The sequence below is a fragment of the Scyliorhinus torazame genome, chromosome 9 (genome assembly GCF_047496885.1).
Source record: "Scyliorhinus torazame isolate Kashiwa2021f chromosome 9, sScyTor2.1, whole genome shotgun sequence".
Classification (NCBI taxonomy): domain Eukaryota; kingdom Metazoa; phylum Chordata; class Chondrichthyes; order Carcharhiniformes; family Scyliorhinidae; genus Scyliorhinus; species Scyliorhinus torazame.
The window spans coordinates 78269349-78288574 of NC_092715.1; the positions used below are offsets into that span (position 1 = coordinate 78269349).

Consider the following 19226-nt stretch of genomic DNA (forward strand, 5'->3'; position numbering starts at 1 on the left):
TTAATGGCAACTTCAACTTCACCACGCTTGCTGAGGGTCCAAGATTCTCTTTGATGGGGAATTGGAGGATTTCCACAAACATGTCCTCATCTAAGATTTTATCATGGTTTTAGTTCTTTGATGTGTTATCTCCATTGAAGGTTGATGTTTACTCCGTCTCTCAAGTGGGTTAGAACCATGGAATTCCTCCAGTGCAGAAGGAGGTCACTCCGCCCATTGGATCTGCCCTGACCCTCTGAAAGAGCACCCTATCTCGGGCAACTCCTCTGCCCTATCCCCATAAACCCAGTTAACCTGCACATCCCTGGACACTAAGGGGCAAAGCTATCATGGCCAATCCTTGGGAGGAAACAGGCACACCTGGAGGAAACCCACACAGACATGGGGAGAATGTGCAAACTCCACACAGACAGTCACCAAGGCTAGAATTGAACCAGGGTCCCTGGTGCAGTGAGGCAGCAGTGCTGACCACTGTGCCATTCTGTCTTTAATTTGCACCGATTTGAGGCTAGGGTGTTGAGTCCATATATTGCCTTGGTGGCACTGAGGAAGCCCCAGGTGGCGTGCTTGTCAGCGAGGAGTTGCAACTCTTAGTTTTCTCAGTTCACCACTGGTTCTTCATTTCCCTAGTTCTTCTTGTACTTCCACCTTTGCCGTGTGATGAGTTCTCCTCTTTGCCTTGCTGGTAATGTTGTTTTGCCAGATGCAGAGAGCCTTTAAGCTCTTGTCAATGAGGTTACGGATGGTGTGGCCATTCTCGTCAAAACAATCTTGGTGTTTCCTCATCTTGTAGCCGATGCTTTCTTCCCAGCTCGAGGTGATGGCTCTCCTCAGCTCTTTCCAGTTTTCCTCCACTTCATTAGAATGAATGTTTTGGGTATTTTGGTGAAGACATTGTTGGAAGTTCGCTAGCATGCTTATTTCTTGAAGCAGTTCGACTTTGATATTTTTTCTGAACTGTCGCTTCTTCTTCCGCTGCTTCTGGTGGAGTTTGAAGGACATAGAGGAGTGGATGAAAAAGTGTTCTGTCCAGCAGTCGTCTGCAATGATCATCACTTTGGTGATGAGGACATTCCTTTGTCACTTCCGGTGGTGGCCATGGAGTGAGTGGTCACACATTTGGTGGCTCCCACCCGAACCTGAGATAGAATTCCTCCGTCCTTGCTCACCCAAATTCTGTGGTGTTTGATGGCCAAAGTTGCATGAGTGCTGAGGGGAAGGGATACTCTTCTGGTGGGACTGGTTTATGGCTCATCGGATGAGAAGTGCAACGAGGAAGAGACAGCAACATGAGCAAGAAAGCTTTTATGGTGTGTCACAGGAGAAGATGGCAGAGAGCAGGGGGCAGTGCTGTCCACCCAGTGGTCTACGGAGCTGCTAGTGGAATTCCTCAATGGCAAGTTTCAGCAGCAGACGAGGGAGACCTCAGAGAACTTGGCTAAGGTGGTGGAGCCGTTTGGGGCAGCGATCGAGCGGGTGGAACAGAGGCAGGAGGCTCAGGGCCTGCCAATCCAAAAGACGGAGGAGTTTGTGGGGGAGTGTGAGGATCGGTTGACCTCGCTGGAGGGGGAGATGGGGATGGTGATGAGCAGCCAGAAAAGGCCGAGGGGAAAGCTTGATGATATTGAGAACTGCTCCAGGAGACAAAGCCCGCAGATCGTGGGGATGTCTGAATGAACGCATTGAAGACGCGAAGGCCGGCAAGTATGTGGTGAACATGCGGAAGCTGATGAGGGAGGGGGCTTTGACCGGCCCCTCGAGGAGGACCGAGTGCTGAGGAGGAGGACGCAGATGGGGAAGCCGCCAAGGGTGATGGTGGTGATGATGGCATCGGTTCCTGGATAAGGAGGAGATCCTGTGGTGGATGAAACAAACCAAGAAGTGTATCTGGGAGGACAGTGAGCTGCGGATTTACCAGGACCTGGGAGCAGAGTTGGCCAAGCGGATGGTCGGTATAACCGGATTAAGGCCGCCCTCCACAAGAAGGGGGTGAAGTTCGGGGTTTTGTGCCCGCCCGCTTGTGAGTTACGCACCAGAAGCAAGAGGTTTTTAAAAAAAAAAAAAAATGTTTTTATTCTCCTCCTTTTTCACATTTTCTCCCAAATTTCCACCCAACAATAAACAATAATCAGTAACGAATGTAATGTCAATCCCCATATCAATGACAACGATCCCATCCTCCCACCAAACCCCCAAACATTAGTCCGCATGTTAACATAAACAAATGACAAAGAGGAATCAGGAATCACCCATAGTCATCATTAACACAGACAGTCCCTCGCCCCCCAAGCCCCTAATGTTCGATGTGATCCAATTCTCAAAAGTGCATAATGAATAATGCCCATGAAGTGTAGAATCCCTCCATCCTTCCCCTCAGTTCAAATTTCAACCGTCAAGAATTCCAGCAGTTCCCCCCGCCATGCCAGGGCAGAGAGGTTGGTCTCCACCCTAACAGGATCCACCTTCGGGCAATCAACGAGGCGAAGGCTACAACATCTGCCTCCGCGCCCGTTTCCAACCCCGGATGGTCCGACACCCCGAATATGGCCTCCCGAGGGCCCGGGTCCAGTTTCACATGCACCATTTTAGAGATTATCCTAGACACCTCCTTCCAGTAATCCTCCAGCTTTGGACAGGACCAAAACATATGAACGTGGTTTGCGCCCCCCCCCCCCCCCCCCCCCCCCCCCCGTAAAGTTCACATACATCTTATACCCCCTCAAAGAGTTGGCTCATCCTCGTCCTTGAAAGGTGCGCTCTATACACCACCTTCATCTGTCTGAGCCAATCTCGCACATGAGGTGGAGGCGTTCACCCTCCGGAGCACCTCACACCAGAACGCTTCCTCCATATCCTCTCCCAACTCTTCCTCCTACTTTGCCTTGATCCCTTCTAGCGGCACCTTCTCCTCCTCCAAAATAGCCCCGTAAACCGCCGATACTACCCCTTCTCCAGTCCCCCTGTCGTCAGCACCTCCTCCAGCAATGTGGAAGCCGGCTCTACTGGGAAGCTCTGTATCTCCTTTCTGGCAAAGTCTTGAACCTGCATGTATCTAAATATTTCCCCCTGCTCAGCCCATACTTTACTCACAGCTCCTTCAATCCCGCAAAACGACCCCCAAGAAACAAATCTTTTAGTGTACGAATTCCTTTCTCCTCCCATCTCTGAAAATTTCCATCCCACTTCCCTGGCTCAAATCTATGGTTCCCCCGAATTGGCATTTCCCTTGACCCTGCCCCCTACCTGAAGTGCTGTCGAAACTGCCTCCAAATTCTCAACAAAGCTATTACTACCGGACTCCCTGAGTATCTCCCCGGGGCCGTCGGGAGAGGCGCTGTCGCTAGCGCCTTCAATCCTGACCCCCTACCCAAACTCTCCTCCATTCTGACCCATTGGAAGTCAACCCCTCTGACCCAGCTCCGTACCTTCCCCACATTCGCCGACCAGTAATAATACATCAGGTTCGGAAGATCCAAACCCCCTGCCTGCCTTCCTCTCTGTAGTAGCACCTTTTTAATTCTGGCCACCTTCCCTCCCCATACGAACTAGGTAATCATCCCTTCAATCTCTCTAAAAAATGCCTTTGGCAGGAAAATCGGCAGGCATTAAAAAATAAACAGGAATCGCGGCAGCACATTCATTTTAATCACCTGTACCCGACCCGCAAGTGTCAGAGGGAGACCATCCCACCTTGCCAGATCAGCTTTCACTCTCCCCAACAAAGTAGAAATGTTGTACCTACGGAGTGCCCCCCAATTCCGAGCAACCTGCACCCCCAGGTATCTAAAGTGAGTCCCTGCCTTATGGAATGGAAACACCCCCCCCCCCCCCCCCCCACCCCCTCCCCTCCCCTCCCCCCCGCCCTGGCCGAGACACCACAAAATATTCACTCTTGTCTAGATTTAATTTGTACCCTGAGAAAGCCCCAACACCCGAAGCAGCTCCAGTATTCCCCCTATTGACACATTTGGTTCCGACACGTATAATAATAAGTCAACGGCAGAGAAGGACACCCCTATGCTCTATTCCCCCTCCGCACTGTCCCTTTCCATACCCCCAAACTTCTTAATGTAATGGTCAATGGCTCAATCGCGAGTGCAAACAGCAGGGGGGACATAGGACATCCCTACCTAGTCCCTCGGTGGAGAGGAAAGTATTCTGAGCTGATGTTATTTGTGCGGACACTGGCCCTCGGCTCCTTATATAGTAGCTTTACCCAGTCCAGAAATCTGGGTCCAATTCCAAACCGCTCTAGAACTGCCATCAAGTACCCCCATTCTACCCGGTCAAGCGCTTTCTCGCCGTCCAATGCCACAACCACCACTGTTTCCTTCCCCTCCGCCGGTACCATACCATACCCTCCTAATATTCGAAAAGAGCTGCCTCCATCTCACAAACCCCATCTGATCTTCACCTATCACCTTTGGGAGGCACTCCTCTAGCCTACCTGCCAATACCTTCGCCCATATCTTTGCGTTTAGAAGTGATATGGGCCAATACGACCCACACTCCATCGGATCCTTATCTTTCTTAAGTAACAGGGAAATCGATGCCTGCCCCAAAGTTTGTGGCAACACCCCCTTCCCTATCGCCTCCTCAAACATCCCCACCATCAGCGGTACCAGCTTATTTTTGAATTTTTTATAATATTCCACCGGAAACCCATCCGGCCCTGCCACCTTTCCCGACTGCATCCTCCCAATCGCATCTTTTATTTCCTGCTCCACTACCGCCCCCTCTAATGTAGCCCTATCCCCCTCCCCTAACCTCGGGTACTCCAGTCCATCTAGAAATTCCTGCATCTCCCAGCCTCCCCCAGGTGGCTCTGAGCTGTACAACCTCTCACAGAATTCCTTAAAGACCTTGTTAATCTGATCTGGAGTTACCGCCAAATTCCCTGCCCTGTCCCGCACCTGGACAATTTCCCTTGCCGCAGCCTCCCTACGGAGCTGACCCGCCAACGTACCTTCTCTCCATGCTCATAAACTGCCCCCCTTGCTCGCCTCCATTGGCGTACCGCCTTCCTGGTAGATAGTCAGTCAAAGCTCGCCTGGAGTTCCTTCCTCTTTTCCAACTGCGCTGGGTCCCTATCTTCTGCTTACCTCCTGCCTACCTCCAGCATCTCATCTATTACCCTCTGACATTCCAACCTCTCCTCTTTGTCTAGCCTAGCCTTGAACGAGATCACCTCACCCCTCACCACCGCCTTTAAAGCCTCCCAGACAACTGCCTTTGACACCTCACCCTTGCAGTTAAAACCTACATATTCCTCGATTACTTTTTCAATTTTGTCACAGAACCCGTGGTCCCCCAACAGTCCCACATCTAATTTCCACCCTGGTCCCTGTACCATCCCCTTCTCCAGTACCATATCCAGCCAAGCAAGAGTTTTGTTTTGATTCGTCAGAGGCGGCGATGGACTTTATGAGGGACCATGGACTGGGAGGAGTGTGAGGACATTGAACTTTGGAGAGTTCTGTGTAAAATGTGGGGCATATAGGTTGGGTGGTTTGGTGCAGGTTATGACAGGAGGAGTGGTGATGGTGAGTGAGCCTTTTGCTTTTCTTTGTATGTTGATTGTTTGGAGGGATGGGGGGAGGGGCGTACTGGGGGGATGATGGGTAGTCCCCGGGTGGGGGCCACCATGCTAGTTGATTTGGCTAGTTAATATGAATGAAGTGGGGGTTTGTCAGGAGAAGGGTGTGGGGAAGGGTGGCATGGATTGGTTCTTTGTTTGGGTTTGGGGGGGGTGGGTAAAGGTTGCTGACATGGGCGTGGTTGGTGTGGCACAGTCGGTTAGGGAGGGATGGTGGCGGATATCTTGGGGCTGGCCTGGAAAAGTGCGAAACGCGGACCGGGGGGAGCTGGTTAAAGAGTTATGACTGATCAGCAGGGGAGGAGGCAGAGAGGGGACTGGTTACTTGGAACGTGCGAGGGTTGACTAGGCCTTTGAAGCGGTCACGTGTTTTTGCACACTTGAGGAATTTGAAGGCAGACGTTGTGTTCTTGCAGGAGACACAACTGAAGTTGGGAGGTCAGGTGAGGCTGAGGAAGAGATGGGTGGGGGAAGTGCTCCACTTGGGGTTAGACATGACGATGAGGGGGTGGCAATGCTGGTCAATAAGAAAGCGGCTTCCGTGGTGGGTAACATTGTAGCCGACCTGGGGGGCTGGTATGTGATGGTCAGTGGGAAGTTGGAGGGGATACCAGTGCTCCGGTTTCCTCCCACAGTCCAAAGATGTGCAGGTTAGGTGACTGACTATGCAACAATTGGCCTTATTGTCCAGAAAAAAGGTTAGGTGGGGTTACGGGGATAGGGTGGAGGTTTGTGGATAGGGTGGAGGCTTAGGTAGGATACTCTTTCCAAGGGCCGGTGCAAACTGGATGTAAATTCTATGATTCTATGATAATCTTTATTGTCACAAGTAGGCTTACATTAATACTGCAATGAAAAGCCCCTGGTCGCCACATTCCGGCGCCTGTTCGGGTACACAGAGGGAGAATTCAGAACGTCTAAATTACCTAACAGCACGTCTTTTGGGACTTGTAGTAATAATAATAATAATGTAGGAGGAAACCGGAGCACCTGGAGGAAACCACAGAGACATGGGGAGAGCGTGCAACTCCGCACAGACCGTGACCCAAGCCGGGAATCGAACCTGGGATCCTGGAGCTGTGAAGCAACAGTGCTACCCACTGTGCTACCATGCTGCCCATATTCAAGCTTTGCTGTGATTATGTTCCTTTTTCTTCCTGCTGTAAAGGCTCCTTCCCCAAGCTGGAGACTCTGCTTCCCAGGCACTGTCAACTTGGCCAAAAGCGGGGCTGATTAAAATGGGGTGTGTTAAAATGGGGTCACACTGTAAATGTTTGAGAAGCACAGGTGTAGGGGGTAGGGATCAGTTAAGAACTTGAGATAACTGGAGGTACCTTCAAATGTATACGATGAATGCATTTGGATTTACAAACCTGAAATGGAGGCATTATAACGTTACCCATAATCCAGAAAATTCTGAAATCCAGAATGTGGTGGTATTATTAAGGTACCCTGGGATGCCGAGAGGCTATTGGTGGCTAGACACTGGATCCCGATTGGATCAGCTGCCTGCTGGCTCCACCCAGTAAGGCGGAGGAGCCCGGGTTGTAAGAGCCCGGGTCCTCCCAGCAGCCGCATTATGTAACTGTGCTGCTGGGGAACAAGTCTGCGTAATAAAGCCATCGTTCAACTCCTTCTCATCTCGTCTCGTGAGTGATTGATTGTGCTACAATTTATTACGCAAACTTTTAAGGACATGGAGCTCCGAATCATGCCGGAGTGTCTGCGAATCAGCCCCCACGCGGCAGACGTAGCGGCCACTTTTAAACATTGGTTAGCGTGTTTCCAGGGATACCTCCGAATGGCCCCGGCATATCTACAGAGGAACAGAAAATCCAGGTCCTGCATGCCAGGGTGAGCCCTGATATCTACACGCTCATAGAGGATGCGGAAGATTTCCTGACTGCGATCGTGATGCTGATAGGAATCTCTGTTCGGCACGTCAACCAGGTCTACGCACGCCACCAGCTCGCGACGAGACAGCAGATCCCCGGGGAATCGCTGGACGAATTCTACAATGCGCTGTTGATACTGGGGAGAAACTGCAACTGCCCATCGGTTGCGGCTAATGAACACACTGAGCTGCTGGACCGAGATTCGTTCGTGGCAGGTATGCTTTCATCCCAAATTCGCCAGCGATTGCTGGAAAGAGACACACTCGGCCTCAAAAAGGCACGGGCCCTCGCGGCCTTTTTTGATGTAGCGTCACACAACGCCAGCGCCTACGCCCCCGACCGCGCGGCAGCCCTTTGGGCACCGTGGACCCCCGCCACAACCGAACCCCCGGGACCCCCCGCAGGCCTGCGCTGCCAGAGCGGCAGATCACCCGAGGGGGCCTCGCTGTCCGGCCCTCTGTAAAGGGTGTGGGAAAAAGGGGCATTTCGTAGCTGTGTGCCAGGCCCGGGGGTAGCCGCAATCTCCGGGGGAGAACCCCAAATTCAACCCCCCTAGCGATCCATGTGCGGCCAACAGGCGCCACCATCTTGGGTCCCGGACTCCATGCGGGAGGGATGGGCGCCGCCATTTTGTGCTCACCCGGCAACGTGCGATCCATGGGTGGCGCCATCTTGTCCACCCCCGACCGTGTGCGACCCATAGACGCCGCCATCTTGGCTGATGTCTAAAGACCCCGGGATGGACGGCCACATGGGGCCTGAAGAAAACGCCCCGGTGTAGCACTACGACTGGCTTTTGTGACCCTGGACGAGTCGCGGCCCCGAATGCTCCAAACAGCATCAACAACTATATTTGTAAACGGGTACGAGACGCCCTGCCTGATCGACTCTGGGAGCACGGAGAGTTTTATACATCCTGATACGGTAAGACGTTGTTCCCTTCCGATCCACCCCAGTAATCAAAAAAAATTTCTGCCGGCGGGGTCCCATTCGGTAGAGATAAAAGGATTCTGCATCGCGAACCTCACGGTGCAGGGGAGGGAGTTCAAAACCTACCGGCTTTACGTCCTTCCCCACCTCTGCGCTGCCACATTCCTGGGATTGGATTTTCAGTGTAATCTCCAGAGCTTAACGTTTAAATTCGGCGGCCCTATACCCCCACTCACTACCTGCAGCCTCGTGACCCTCAAGGTCGATCCGCCTTCCCTGTTCGCGAACCTCACCCGATTGCAAACCAGTCGCCACTCGGAGCAGACGGTACAGCGCCCAGGACCGATCTTTTATCCGGTCAGAAGTCCAGCGGCTGCTGAGTGAAGGCATAATTCAGGCCAGCAATAGTCCCTGGAGAGCCCAGGTGATAGTTGTAAAGACCGGGGAGAAGCAGAGGATGGTCGTAGACTATAGTCAAACCATCAATAGGTACACGCAGCTCGATGCGTACCCTCTCCCCCGCATATCCAACATGGTTAATCGGGTTGCACAGTACAAGGTCTTTTCCACGTGGACCTCAAGTCCGCCTACCACCAGCTCCCCAGCCGCCCGAGCGACCGAAAAAACACTGCTTTCGAAGCAGATGGGCGGCTCTATCATTTTTTAAGGGTTCCATTCGGCGTCACAAACAGGGTCTCGGTCTTCCAACGGGTGATAGACCGAATGGTTGATCGGTACGGTTTGCGGGCCACGTTCCCGTATCTCGACAACGTCACCATCTGCGGCCACGACCAGCAGGACCACGACGCCAACCTCCGCAAATTCCTCCAGATGGCAAACACCCTGAATCTCACATACAACAAGGAAAAATGCGTATTTAGCACCGACCGTCTAGCCATCCTTGACTACGCAGTGCGAAATGGAGTGATAGGCCCCGACCCCGAACTCTTGGAGTTCCCCCTCCCCCACTGCTCCAAGGCCCTGAAACGCTGCCTGGGCATCTTCTCTTATTACGCCCGTGGGTCCCCAATTACGCGGACAAGGCCCGTCCGCTAATCCAGTCCACGGTTTTCCCCTTGTCGACAGAGGCCCGCCAGGCCTTCAGCCGCATCAAAACGGATATCGCAAAGGCCACGTGCATGCAATCGACGAGTCCCTCCCCTTCCAAGTCGAGAGTGACGCGTCTGACGTAGCTCTGGCGGCCACCCTCAACCAAGCGGGCAGACCCGTGGCCTTTTTTTCACGCACCCCCCACCGCTTCAGAAATCCGCCACTCCTCAGTGGAAAAGGAGGCCCAGGGCATAGTGGAAGCTGTGCGGCATTGGAGGCATTACCTGGCCGGTAGGAGATTCACTCTCCTCACTGACTAACGGTCGGTTGCCTTCATGTTCGATAATGCACAGCGGGGCAAGATCAAGAACGACAAGATCTTGCGGTGGAGATCAAACTCTCCACCTATAACTATGAGGTCTTGTATCGTCTTGGAAAGCTGAACGAGCCTTCCGATGCCCTATCCCACGGCACGTGTGCCAACGCACAAGTGGACTGTCTCCGAACCCTCCACGAGGACCTCTGCCACCCGGGGGTCACTCGGTTCTATCACTTCGTAAAGACCCGCAACCTGCCTTACTCCATCGAGGAGGTCAGGACCGCCACCAGGAACTGCTAGATCTGCGCAGGGTGCAAGCCGCATTTCTACCGGCCAGATAAAGCGCACCTGATAAAGGTGTCCCGTCCTTTTGAGCCCCTCAGCCTGGACTTCAAAGGCCCCCTCCCCTCCACTGATCGCAACACGTACTTCCTCAACGTGATTGACGAATACTTCCGGTTCCCATTCGCCATCCCCTTTCCCGAAATCACCGCGGCCACGGTCATTAGAGCCCTCGCCGACATCTTTACATTGTTCGGTTTCCCCGTCAGGCAGGGAGGAAGTGGTCGAGCAAGGGAACCGTGGTTTACTAAGGCAGTCGAAACACTTGTCAAGAGAAAGAAGGAGGTTTATGTAAAGATGAGACATGAAGGTTCAGTAAGGGTGCTCGAGAGTTACAAGTTAGCTAGGAAGGACCTAAAGAGAGAGCTAAGAAGAGCCAGGAGGGGACATGAGAAGTCTTTGGCAGGTAGTATCAAGGATAACCTTACAGCTTTCTATAGATATGTCAGGAATAAAAGAATGACGAGGGTAAGAGTAGGGCCAGTCAAGGACAGTAGTGGGAAGTTGTGCTTGGAGTCCGAGGAGATAGGAGAGGTGCTAAATGAATATTTTTCGTCAGTATTCACACAGGAAAAAGACAATGTTGTCGAGGAGAATACTGAGATTCAGGCTACTAGACTAGAAGGGCTTGAGGTTCATAAGGAGGAGGTGTTAACAATTCCGGAAAGGGTGAAAATACATAAGTCCCCTGGGCCGGATGGGATTTATCCTAGGATTCTCTGGGAAGCTAGGGAGGAGATTGCTGAGCCTATGGCTTTGATCTTTAAGTCATCTTTGTCAACAGGAATAGTGCCAGAAGACTGGAGGATAGCAAATGTTGTCCCCTTGTTCAAGAAGGGGAGTAGAGGTAACCCCGGTAACTATAGACCAGTGAGCCTTACTTCTGTTGTGGGCAAAATCTTGGGAAGGTTTATGAGAGATAGGGTGTATAATCATCTGGAAAGGAATAATTTGATTAGACATAGTCAACATGGTTTCGTGAAGGGTAGGTCGTGCCTCACAAACCTTATTATTGAGTTCTTTGAGAAGGTGACCAAATAGGTGGATGAGGGTAAAGCAGTTGATGTGGTGTATATGGATTTCAGTAAAGCGTTTGATAAGGTTCCCCACAGTAGGCTACTGCAGAAAATACGGAAGCATGGGATTCAGGGAGATTTAGCAGTTTGGATCAGAAATTGGCTAGCTGGAAGAAGACAAAGGGTGGTGGTTGATGGGAAGTGTTCAGACTGGAGTCCAGTTACTAGTGGTGTACCACAAGGATCTGTTTTGGGGCCACTGCTGTTTGTCATTTTTATAAATGACCTGGAGGAGGGCGTAGAAGGATGGGTGAGTAAATTTGCAGATGACACTAAAGTCGATGGAGTTGTGGACAGTGCGGGAGGATGTTACAAGTTACAGAGGGACATAGATAAGCTGCAGCGCTGGGCTGAGAGGTGGCAAATGGAGTTTAATGCAGAAAAGTGTGAGGTGATTCATTTTGGAAGGAATAACAGGAAGACAGAGTACTGGGCTAATGGTAAGATTCTTGGCAGTGTGGATGAGCAGAGAGATCTCGGTGTCCATGTACATAGATCCCTGAAAGTTGCCACTCAGGTCGAGAGGGTTGTTAAGAAGGCGTACGGTGTGTTAGCTTTTATTGGTAGAGGGATTGAGTTTCGGAGCCATGAGGTCATGTTGCAGCTGTACAAAACTCTGGTGCGGCCGCATTTGGAGTATTGCGTACAATTCTGGTCGCCGCATTATAGGAAGGATGTGGAGGCATTGGAAAGGGTGCAGAGGAGATTTACCAGAATGTTGCCTGGTATGGAGGGAAGATATTATGAGGAAAGGCCGAGGGATTTGAGGCTGTTTTCGTTGGAGAGAAGAAGGTTAAGAGGTGACTTAATTGAGGCATACAAGATGATCAGAGGATTGGATAGGGTGGACAGTGAGAGCCTTTTTCCTCGGATGGTGATATCTAGCACGAGGGGACATAGCTTTAAATTGAGGGGAGATAGATATAAGACAGATGTCAGAGGTAGGTTCTTTACTCAGAGAGTAGTAAGGGTGTGGAATGCCCGGCCTGCAACAGTAGTGGACTCGCCAACACTAAGGGTATTCAAATGGTCATTGGATAGACATATGGACAATAAGGGAATAGTGTAGATGGGCTTTCGAGTGGTTTCACAGGTCGGCGCAACATCGAGGGCCGAAGGGCCTGTACTGCGCTGTAATGTTCTATGTTCTACATACATAGCGATAGGGGGTCCTCTTTCATGAGCTACGAACTGCGTCAATTCCTGCTCAGCAAGGGCATCGCCTCGAGCAGGACGACCAGTTACAACTCCTGGGGGAACGGTCAGGTAGAGAGGGAGAACGGAACGGTCTGGAAGACCGTCCTACTGGCCCTGCGGTCCAGAAGTCTCCCAGTTTCCCGCTGGCAGGAAGTCCTCCCGGACGCCCTCCACTCCATCCGGTCGCTGCTGTGTACAACAACGAATCAAACACCTCACGAACGCCTCCTTGTCGTCCCTCGGAAGTCCTCCTCCGGAACGTCACTTCCGACCTGGCTGGCAGCCCCGGGACCCATCTTGCTCCGAAAGCATGTGCGGACGCACAAATCAGACCTGTTGGTTGAGAGGGTTCATCTCCTCCACACGAACCCTCAATACGCCTACGTGGCGTACCCCGACGGCCGACATGACACGGTCTCCCTGCGGGACCTGGCACCCGCCGGAGCCCCACACACCCCCCCAACACCAGTGACCCCCTCTGGAGCCACGCACACACCCCCAACACCGATCACCCCCTCCCTCCCGCCGGCGCACTCCACAGCCGCCCCCTTCCAGGGTGGATCGGTCCTTCCCCTGGCCCCGAATAGGGATATTGGAGCGGGACGAGGCATGGCGACGCTCCCAGAGATGACGAGGCCGGAACCTGCGCCTGCATCACCACCGGGGCTAAGATGATCGGCGAGGACGACCAGGGCACCCATTCGACTCATCGAATCTGTATAATGAAGCACAAAATGCCTCTGTAAATAATTTGTTTTGGTTTGATTGCCCAGTAAAAGTGGCATTGTAAGTAGTTAATATCGGAGCATAGCCGCCGTGTTAGCGGCATCCTAGGTACCGACTCTGGAAACCCCTACCACCATACGGCCCACTACCCCGCCGGGTTCCTTTTTAACAAGGGGTGAATGTGGTGGTATGTATTGGGGTATTAAGGTACCCTGGGATGCCGAGAGGCTATTGGTGGATAGACACTGGATCCCGATTGGATCAGCCGCCTGCTGGCTCCACCCAGTAAGGCGAAGTATAAGAGCCCGGGTTCTCCCAGCAGCCGCATTCTGTAACTGTGCTGCTGGGGAACAAGTCTGCGTAATAAAGCCATCGTTCGACTCCTTCTCATCCCGCCTCGTGAGTGATTGATTGTGCTACACAGAAATGCCTCAGTTCCAGGGTTTCCAGAATGGAGAGGTTACAGTGTATATTGTTTTTGACTGCAAGTATTGTGCAGTGCAGTGTGAAATGGAAGCATACCTAGAGTCCTGGAAAGGAAGCTAGTGAGCTTTGCTGCAGGAGTTTGTATTGGCAGGGGAAATGTGCTTTAAAAGGAAATAAGGCAAATTGGGTAGCGTAGAAGAGCCATGGTGAGTGCCACAACAAGCATAGTGACAGAGTCTCAAGTTGAAACAGTAGGAAGCCTCAGGCCCATTCAACTGGGATGAAAGTCGCTGATAGGTGGGGAGGGTGCAGTTGTAGGGAGGGTGACGAGAAGGAATTCAGAAGAGAAGCTGCAGAAAGTGGAGCCTAGGTCTAAGGTAATTTGATATGGAAATACAATGAAAGGGGAAGGATACTTAAAAGCCAGAGACAGGAAGGGAAAGGGACAGAAAAGCTTGGGGCCAAGGTATCAGCCATGACATGTTACATTAAAGGCAGAAGAAACAGAGATTAAAATATTCGACAGTTAACCATTGCATTGACTGTAACATGAATTCAATTGACATTGAGCTTAATATACCTGAATAACAAGCTCTGAAATACAGCACAGGTGCCAAATAACTGCTGGAGTAGACAACGTGGTACTCGTAACGAATTAATTCGGATGTTGTGACCTGGGCTTCACCAGCGTCATTCTCCAGGTTAACCTAAAAATAAAGATAAAGCATTGCACAATTTGGTCATTGTTATTAAAATTCCCAGTTTTCAGGGTTAACTAATAAAACATTGTGCGTGTCCTCCAGGGGATTTCCTCCGGGTGCTCCGGTTTCCTCCCACAGTCCAAAGATGTGCAGGTTAGGTGGATTGGCCATGCTAAATTGTCCCTTAGTGTCCAAAAGGTTAGGTTGGGTTACGGGGTTAGGCGATAGGGTGGAGGTGTGGGCTTAAGTAGGGTGCTCTTCCAGCAACACGGTGGCGCAGTGGTTAGCACTGCTGCCTCATGGTGCCGAGGTCCCTGTCCGTGTGGAATTTGCACATTCTCCCCGTGTTTGTGTGGGTTTTGCCCCCACAACCCAAAGATGTGCAGGCTAGGTGGATTGACTGTGCTAAATTGCCCCTTAACAGGAAAAAATGAATTGGGTACTCTAAATTTATAAAAACGTAGGTGCTCTTTACAAGGGCAGGTGCAGACTTGATGGGCCGAATGTCTCCTTCTGCACTGTAAATTCAATGATTCTATGATCTTGCGAGAGGCCCAAAACACGTTATACATCGGTATGAATTCTGGTTGTGTACCCGTCCCCCACTGGTGACGCAACGGGATTCCTGACATTGAACCCCATTAGAATAGATTTAAATTACTAGGCCTCTATGGCTGATAATCCCATTCCCTTCCACCTCCCTCCCATTATATACATAGAAACATACATAAAAATAGAAGCAGGAGGAGTCCATTCGGCCCTGCTCTGCCATACATTATGATTATGGCTGATCATCAAGTTCAATACCCTGATCTTGTCTTCTTCCCATATCCATTGATCCCTTTAGCCCCAAGAGCTATATCTAATTCCTTCTTGAAATTATACAACATTTTGGCCTCAACCACTTACTATGGTAGTGAATTCCACAGATTCACCACTCTCTGGGTGAAGACATTTCTCCTCACCTCAATCGCAAAAGGTTTACCCCTTATCCTCAAACTATAACCCCTAATTCTGTACTCCCCCACCATCAGGAACATTCTTTCAAGAATCTACATTGCCTAATCCTGTTAGAATTTGATAAGTTTCTATGCGATCCACTCTCACTCTTCTCAACTCCAATGAATATAATCCTAACTGAGTTAGTCTCTCTTCATATAACAGTCCGCTATCCCAGGAATCAGCCTGGTAAATTTTCGCAGCACTCCCTCCATTGCAAGAATATTCTTCCTCAGATAAAGACATCAAAACTGCACACAATACTCCAGGTGTGACCTCGCCAATACCCACACAATTGCAGTAAAACATCCCGATTCGGAGACTCAAATCCTCTCGCTATGAAGGTCAACAGACCATTTCCCTTCTTTACTGCCTGCTGTACCTGTGCACTTACTTTGTGTGACTGATGCATGAGGACAGCAAGGTTTTGCTGAGTATCCATTACACCTATTCAAATAATAATCTGCTTTCCTATTTATTGCAACATTTATCCACATTATACAGCATCTACCATGCATAGGCACAATCACTCAGCATGTCCAAATCCCGCTGAAGCATCTCTGCATCCTCCCCTTCCACCCAACTTTGTATCATCTGCAAATTTGGAGATAATGCATTTAGTTCCCTCATCCAAATCGTTAATGTATAATGTGAACAGTTGGGGTCCTAGCACAGGTCCCTGTGCTACCCCACTCTTCACTGCCTGTCAATCGGAAAAAGACCCATTTATTCCAACTTTCTGCTTCCTGTCTGTTAACCAGCTTTCTATGCATCTCAAGGCACTACGCACAATCCCATGTGCTTTATAGAACATAGAACATAGAACAATACAGCGCAGTACAGGCCCTTCGGCCCACGATGTTGCACCGAAACAAAAGCCATCTAACCTACACTATGCCATTATCATCCATATGTTTATCCAATAAACTTTTAAATGCCCTCAATGTTGGCGAGTTCACTACTGTAGCAGGTAGGGCATTCCACGGCCTCACTACTCTTTGCGTAAAGAACCTACCTCTGACCTCTGTCCTATATCTATTACCCCTCAGTTTAAAGTTATGTCCCCTCGTGCCAGCCATATCCATCCGCGGGAGAAGGCTCTCACTGTCCACCCTATCCAACCCCCTGATCATTTTGTATGCCTCTATTAAGTCTCCTCTTAACCTTCTTCTCTCCAACGAAAACAACCTCAAGTCCGTCAGCCTTTCCTCATAAGATTTTCCCTCCATACCAGGCAACATCCTTGTAAATCGCCTCTGCACCCGCTCCAAAGCCTCCACGTCCTTCCTATAATGCGGTGACCAGAACTGTACGCAATACTCCAAATGCGGCCGGACCAGAGTTCTGTACAGCTGCAACATGACCTCCCGACTCCGGAACTCAATCCCTCTACCAATAAAGGCCAACACTCCATAGGCCTTCTTCACAACCCTATCAACCTGGGTGGCAACTTTCAGGGATCTATGTACATGGACACCTAGATCCCTCTGCTCATCCACACTTTCAAGAACTTTACCATTAGCCAAATATTCCGCATTCCTGTTATTCCTTCCAAAGTGAATCACCTCACACTTCTCTACATTAAACTCCATTTGCCACCTCTCAGCCCAGCTCTGCAGCTTATCTATATCCCTCTGTAACCTGCTACATCCTTCCACACTATCGACAACACCACCGACTTTAGTATCGTCTGCAAATTTACTCACCCACCCTTCTGCGCCTTCCTCTAGGTCATTGATAAAAATGACAAACAGCAACGGCCCCAGAACAGATCCTTGTGGTACTCCACTTGTGACTGTACTCCATTCTGAACATTTCCCATCAACCACCACCCTCTGTCTTCTTTCAGCTAGCCAATTTCTGATCCACATCTCTAAATCACCCTCAATCCCCAGCCTCCGTATTTTTTGCAATAGCCTACCGTGGGGAACCTTATCAAACGCTTTGCTGAAATCCATATACACCACATCAACTGCTCTACCCTCGTCTACCTGTTCAGTCACCTTCTCAAAGAACTCAATAAGGTTTAACTTTACATAACGATCTGCTATGTGAGACCTTGTCGCAAGCCTTCTGAAAGCCTAAATAAACCACTTCCACTGGCTCTCCCTGGTCAACACTACTACTACTACTAATAATAATAATCACTTATTGTCACAAGTAGGCTTCAATGAAATTACTGTGAAAAGCCCCTAGTCGCCACATTCCGGCGCCTGGTCAAGGAGGCCGGTACGGGAATTGAACCCGCGCTGCTGGCATTGCAAGCCAGCTGTTTAGACCACTGTGCTAAACCAGTACTAGTTACATCTTCAGAGAATTATGGTAGATTTGTCAAGCATGATTTCCCTTTCATCAGTCCATGCTGACTTTGTCTGATTATACCACTGATTTCCAAATGCTGTGCTATGAAATCTTTGATAATGGACTCTAGCAACTTCCCTACTACCAACGTTAGGTTCATTGGTCTGTAGTTCCCTTCTTTCTCTCTACCTCCCTTTTGGAATAACGGAGATATATTAACTGCCCTCCAATCTGTAGGGACCATTCCAGAGTCCAAAGAATGGATCTATTTCTAGGGCTACTTCCTTAAGTACTCTGTGATGAAGACTATCGGGCCCTGCAGATTTATCCGCCTTCAATCCCATTAATTTCCCCATTCACATTCTATTCACATTGGCATGAGGGCACAATGTAGTGAATTACAATTGCTTTCCCAAAGCGTACACCTGGCAGGTAGAACCCACCAGAGAGCTCAGCTGAGTGCATCGCTCGGGGGGAGGCATGACTGGGCAGTACCTGGGCATTATACCCTGGCACGGTGCATAGGAGGGGGTGGGGGTGGGGGGGTGGGGGTGCAGGGGGCGGTCTTCTGTTGTTACTTTTTTGTATCTGGGCAGTCTTTAAAAATGGCACCCCGACTATTAAAAATATGAAGTTGCTGGCGGGACCGACACTACCAGTGTGACCTTGTGGGACCCGACCCTTGGATTTCTCCACCCCAGGGGTATCTCACATTACGGCGCTGAAAGTCGCTGTTGAGACCAGGGGCATCAACGCCAATTTTCCCATCCACTTCGATACTCTGCATTAATACCTCAAAATTCTGCCCATGATCTTGAATGAGCAAAAAACACACCGAATTTGGTGAAACACCAAAATCTAAAAAGCCAGGCACTAAAACCCAGAAAGCCTAACAGTAGAATTGATGCTTTTCTTTTAAAAAGGTAGTTTTGTTGCAGACTGGGGGGAAATTTTGGGAGAATTTTTCCCTTATTCCGCACCTCTCGATTAACTTGTTAACACAGTTATGCTGAATATGTTCTGCCTTCCAGCATTACTCCCAAAATTAGGCCCATTTTTCCTGCATCAATTTACCTTTAAATTTTGTGCCATCAAATTAGCAAGAATTTAAAATGTAACACTATGAATTGGGACGAGAGGAAAACATGAAAATGGCATGATATATTCCTTTGCTAAGCATGAAAATTAAAATTTCAAGCTGTCTTAACATTCACTCAAGCATATTAGGCACAGCACTTTTCAGACATGAAATAATGAAAATGCACTCGAAGAAACAGAAAGTATAGTGCAGCCTTAGTACGGATTACATGAAAAGAACCATTGTCTCTAATTTATATGGCTTCTTGTCTGATGTCCAGCACTGCGTGAACTGAAATTTCCTCCAACTACATAGGGTAAACCAAAGCCACTGCTTTCGATTCATTCCACAAACTCCAATCCCTCGTCACTAACTTCAACCCTCTCTGCTATTGGCTTAGCATCCTCAATATTAATTGCTCCACCATTGGTGGCCATGATGTCAGAGCCTTAAACTCTGAAATTCCTTCCTTGAATCCTTGACAGCGAAAACAGCGCCGGAGGAGAGAGCCGGGTGATTTAAAAAGCGCGGGAGGAGAGAGCCGGGACAGCGAAAATAGCGCCGGAGGAGAGAGCCGGGAGATTTAAAAA

At 50.0% G+C, this 19226-nt stretch overlaps 1 protein-coding gene across 4 annotated transcripts in view; it reads right to left on the reverse strand.

Moving 5' to 3' along the window:
- Positions 1-19226, reverse strand: part of atg10 (ATG10 autophagy related 10 homolog (S. cerevisiae)) — a 465548-nt gene that overhangs the window by 107075 nt on the left and 339247 nt on the right. For all 4 annotated transcript variants that reach the window (XM_072516195.1, XM_072516193.1, XM_072516194.1 and 1 more), the window contains exon 5: positions 14138-14264. In XM_072516195.1, coding sequence (XP_072372296.1) covers positions 14138-14264 — 127 coding nt within the window. The remainder of the gene's footprint in view (positions 1-14137; positions 14265-19226) is intronic.